Here is a 4,294-nt window from a genome sequence, read left to right as displayed (position 1 = left end):
GATTGAATGAGATGAAATGTTAGCTGGTGGTTAAATGCATGAATTCCATCAACGTGACATCAGATCGGACGTGCTGGTTTTAGGTGTTGGGCGTGGCTCGACGCGCGGGGGGGTGCGAGGGCCCTCATAACGCTGCTTGCAGCTTCAATTTTTATTTATTTTATTAGTTATACCCCACTCTAGGGGTACAGGAACGTAGCATAAGTTAAGAAAGGAGTGACCCCACCCTGGTCCCCAAACCCATACACACAGAAACCAATTTCGTAAGTGGATGATGGTTTATTTGTCTACACTGAAAATGAGCTCCGGGTGAACAAAGGCCAAAACAACAAACAAAACAAGCTAAGCCAGGAGAGGAGGTGCTACCTAAAACCCTATGTGAAATGTAAATCATCAAAAGAGACACACTACACCTAACTCGAAAACAGTACCAGAAAATAATTAGGCAGCCCTTCTGTTTCAGTGCCTATTTACAATATATATATATATATATATATATATATATATATATATATATATATATATATATGTAGCTGAACACAAAGTGCTTTACACTTGACATGCCAGAAATGATATATTGAACAAGTTAAAAAAAAAAAAAAAAACGAAAATAATATAAAATAAAGAAAGAATATTGAAAAAAATAAGGTGATAATTTAAATTACATTTAAAACAATAAAATCAGCACATTAGATTAAAACATCAAAATCAGGGTCAGACTGTGTCATAAGCCAAAGAGTAAAGTGGACAATTAAGGGGTCTTTCTAATGTGCTGCGGCAGATTGTTCCACTGATTAGGAGCAGCAATAGAGAAGGCCCTGTCCCCTCTGAGCTTTCTCTTGGACCTGGGTACCTCCAGGAGCAGCTTGTCAGCTGACCTGAGAGACCTTGGGGGTGAGTAAGGATGCAGAAGCTCAGAGAGGTAAGTTGGGGCAACTTCATTTAAAAATTTAAAAACAAACATGACAATTTTAAAATGAACTCTAAGATATACAGGCAGCCAATGGAGTGAAGCGAGGGTGGGAGTTATGTGTTCTCTTTTACGAGTTCTGGTTAAAAGTCATGCAGCAGCATTTTGAACCAGCTGCAGACGAGAGAGAAGACACCGACTAACTCCAAAATACAGAGCATTACAGTAATCCAAACAAGATGAAATAAAAGCATGGATTACTGTTTCAAAATGCTGCCTGGATAAAATAGGTCTTACCTTTGCCAAGCGCCTTAAATGATAAAAACTGGACTTTACAGTAGCCCTAATTTGAGTGTTTAATTTAAAATCAAATTGGACACTGAAAATACAAAAACACAAATACAAAACACTGGGCCACAGACCCAGGACCATGGCAGTTACTGAGTGAAGGAGACATGTACAGACTGAACTATCTGTTCAACAGTCAAAGCTTTCTCTAACAGGAGCAGACTCTTTAGACTCGCCACAGAAGACAAACACTGAGGACCCGGGAAACAAGACTGTAAATCCAGGATAAAGAGGTTCAGTGAATGTGGTGTTGAAGGTGTGGAGGTGGATCAGAGTGTCAGAGGAGACTTTGTAGAAGGACAGAGTGCCAGCAGGACAGTCCACATACACTGCTGCTCTGTTAGAGACAGAGGAGGAGGAGAAGGAGGAGGAGATGATGGGCGTTTCACTGTTTTTGTGCCTGACCGAGTGAGGACCATAATCAGAGCAGCTCAAATTCCAGGACTCCTCATTCCATCCAAACACACAGTCATTACTGTCTCCTTTCCTTCTGATTCTTCTGTAACTCACTGATATAAAAACGTCTCCGCTCCACTCGACCTCCCAGTAACAGCGACCAGTCAGACCATTTCTACACAGTAACTGAGGGCAATAATCAAATCTGTCTGGATGATCAGGATATGACTGAACCTCCTCCACATTTGTCACCTTCCTGTTGTTGTCAGACAGTTGGAGGTTTGTGTGTACTGTGTTTGTGTCGATTGTGAGTTGACAGGAATCTGATGGAGAGAACAAACACAATCCAGCTGCAGTTATTGATCCATCATCTGTTCATTGATTAACACTTTGATGATGACTCCTGACATGAAGAAGATGGTTGAATGTGTGGTGCTTTGTTTTCATGAATCCCATTAAAAACACACTTACACTTCCTCAGACCTGGTCTCAACCATCGGACTCCAGCAGGCTCCACCCTGAAAGGAGGAGGGGGGTCAGAGCAGCACAGTCAGCATGCACACATGGACATTACATGGCTCTCATACACACACTGTTACACACTGATAAAGGAACAGTCCAACATTTTCACAAGTACACTTCAATTCGTGCGTGGATCAAACTGCTGATGGTTTGGGCTGATCCTGGCACTGTCAGTACACCACTGTAATGAATGAGATATGACTAATTCACACTCTAAGCTTCATAATCTTTCTATTCTTCTTTTTTTTCTATGAGTAACACCAGGAATGGCTGAATGGCAGAAAGGCTGGACAGTCTGGATTTACAATGATTCACGAAGTGACCGGTCCCATCCAACTATTGGACAATAACCTGCCTCAGTCCCGAACAGAAGCTCCTCTCAGGCATCATCCTGGCTAAGATCAGAAGCAGATACATAATAGACTCAATATGTGAACAGGGCACAGAAAGGAATTGTCAGTAACACCAGAAGAGTGAGACATCAATTTCTGGTAGACAGAGCAGTCGCTGAGAGTATAACCTGCGCACCACCTGGATTGACTATTAACTCGATGCCCACACCTGGCTCCTGGAAGTACTGGAAACCTGGAAGTCTTGAACTATACAAGATGAACTGGACACTAAGAGTCTTCATCAGGAATTCAATGGGAATCTGTCAATCAACACTTGAGACCAACTTAAAGCCAAGCACAAGTCACTGTCATCTGTGTGATCGATCAAGGAAATGTCTTTCCACCACTGCTGTTCTTCCTAGGCCTGAAACCCCTCAATGAGACTATTAACAGCACTGGCTACTGAAACAGGAATGTAGCAATCATTAGGTGCGTTCTCTATGTGGCTGAAATCAAGTGGTCAGCCAAGAGTGAACGAGAGCTCAATTCAATGACCCACACCACTAGGATGTTCAGCAAAGACATTGGCTTGTCATTCAGACTGAAGAAATTTAGCTGGATGTAACAAAGTGAGGGAAGGTGGTCATATTTAATGTTATTGTACTACCAGAAGGCAACATTGCAGACACTGAGGACAGCTACAAGTACTTAGAAATCTCACAGGCAAATGGGAACCACAACTAAGCTGCTAGGAAAGCTGCAATCACCAAATACCAGCACAGAGTCAGGCAAGAGTCAGCTGACTGGGAAGAACAAGATCTCCAATCCAATCCAATCCAGTTTTATTTATAAAGCACTTTAAAATACCCAGCACAGGAACAAAGTGCTGTACAGAAAATACATTAAAACAATAGAATAACAGAAAACAGCAAAGATAAATAAATAAAACACATAATAAATAAAATTAAAACAGCCCTATATTAAAATAAAAAACAAGATAAAACAGCATCGAATCACCTAAAAACAACTGAAATAAAAATAAAAATAAAATAAAAATAAAAACCAACATCTCACGTGGTGTCAAAGGCCAGGGTAAAGAGGTGGGTTTTCAAGAGTGACTTAAAAACAGGTAAAGAACTGGCCTGTCTAATCTCTAAAGGAAGCTCGTTCCACTGTTTTGGAGCTGCTACAGCAAAAGCACGATCTCTTCTAAGTTTACGCCCAGTCCTGGGTACATTCAGGAGCAGCTGATCAGCTGACCTGAGAGAGCGGGTGGGTGTATAAGGCTGTAGCAGCTCAGAGAGATAAGATGGGGCGAGGTCATGGAGAGCTTTAAAAGCAAATAAAAGAATTTTAAAATGAATCCTAAAAGAAATAGGCAGCCAGTGAAGTGAAGCTAAAACAGGGGAAATGTGCTCAAACTTTCGAGTGCCAGTTAAAAGACGAGCACCCTTTTGCACCCTCTGTAGATGACTAATATATGATGCACTGACCCCAATATAAAGTGCATTACAGTAATCCAGCCGAGTGCTAACAAAGGCGTGGATCACTGTCTCAAAGTGCTGCCGTGAAAGAATTGGCTTTATTTTTGCCAGCTGCCTGAGGTGAAAGAAGCTAGATTTTACCACTGCCTTAATCTGATTTTCAAACTTCAGATCACAGTCCACTTTGACCCCCAGGTTTGTGACAGTTGGCTTAACATACTGGGCCAAGGAATCTACATACACATTGGGGGTCTCAGTGGGGCTACCAAAAACCATTACCTCTGTCTTTTTATCATTGAATT

General features: G+C 41.5%; 1 protein-coding gene across 1 annotated transcript; it reads right to left on the bottom strand.

Moving 5' to 3' along the window:
• Window positions 1–259: 259 nt before the first annotated feature.
• LOC120437818 (stonustoxin subunit beta-like) lies at window positions 260–1,960 on the bottom strand (the record flags this gene model as incomplete). Its single annotated transcript, XM_039608379.1, has 1 exon — window positions 260–1,960. A coding segment is annotated over one exon (573 nt), but the record flags the coding sequence as incomplete, so codon positions are not given.
• Between the last annotated feature and the right edge of the window lie 2,334 nt (window positions 1,961–4,294).

Source organism: Oreochromis aureus, linkage group 3, assembly GCF_013358895.1.
Source record: "Oreochromis aureus strain Israel breed Guangdong linkage group 3, ZZ_aureus, whole genome shotgun sequence".
Taxonomy (NCBI): Eukaryota; Metazoa; Chordata; class Actinopteri; order Cichliformes; family Cichlidae; genus Oreochromis; species Oreochromis aureus.
Note: the sequence above shows the minus strand (reverse complement) of the source record. Positions and strands in the feature narration are given on the sequence as shown.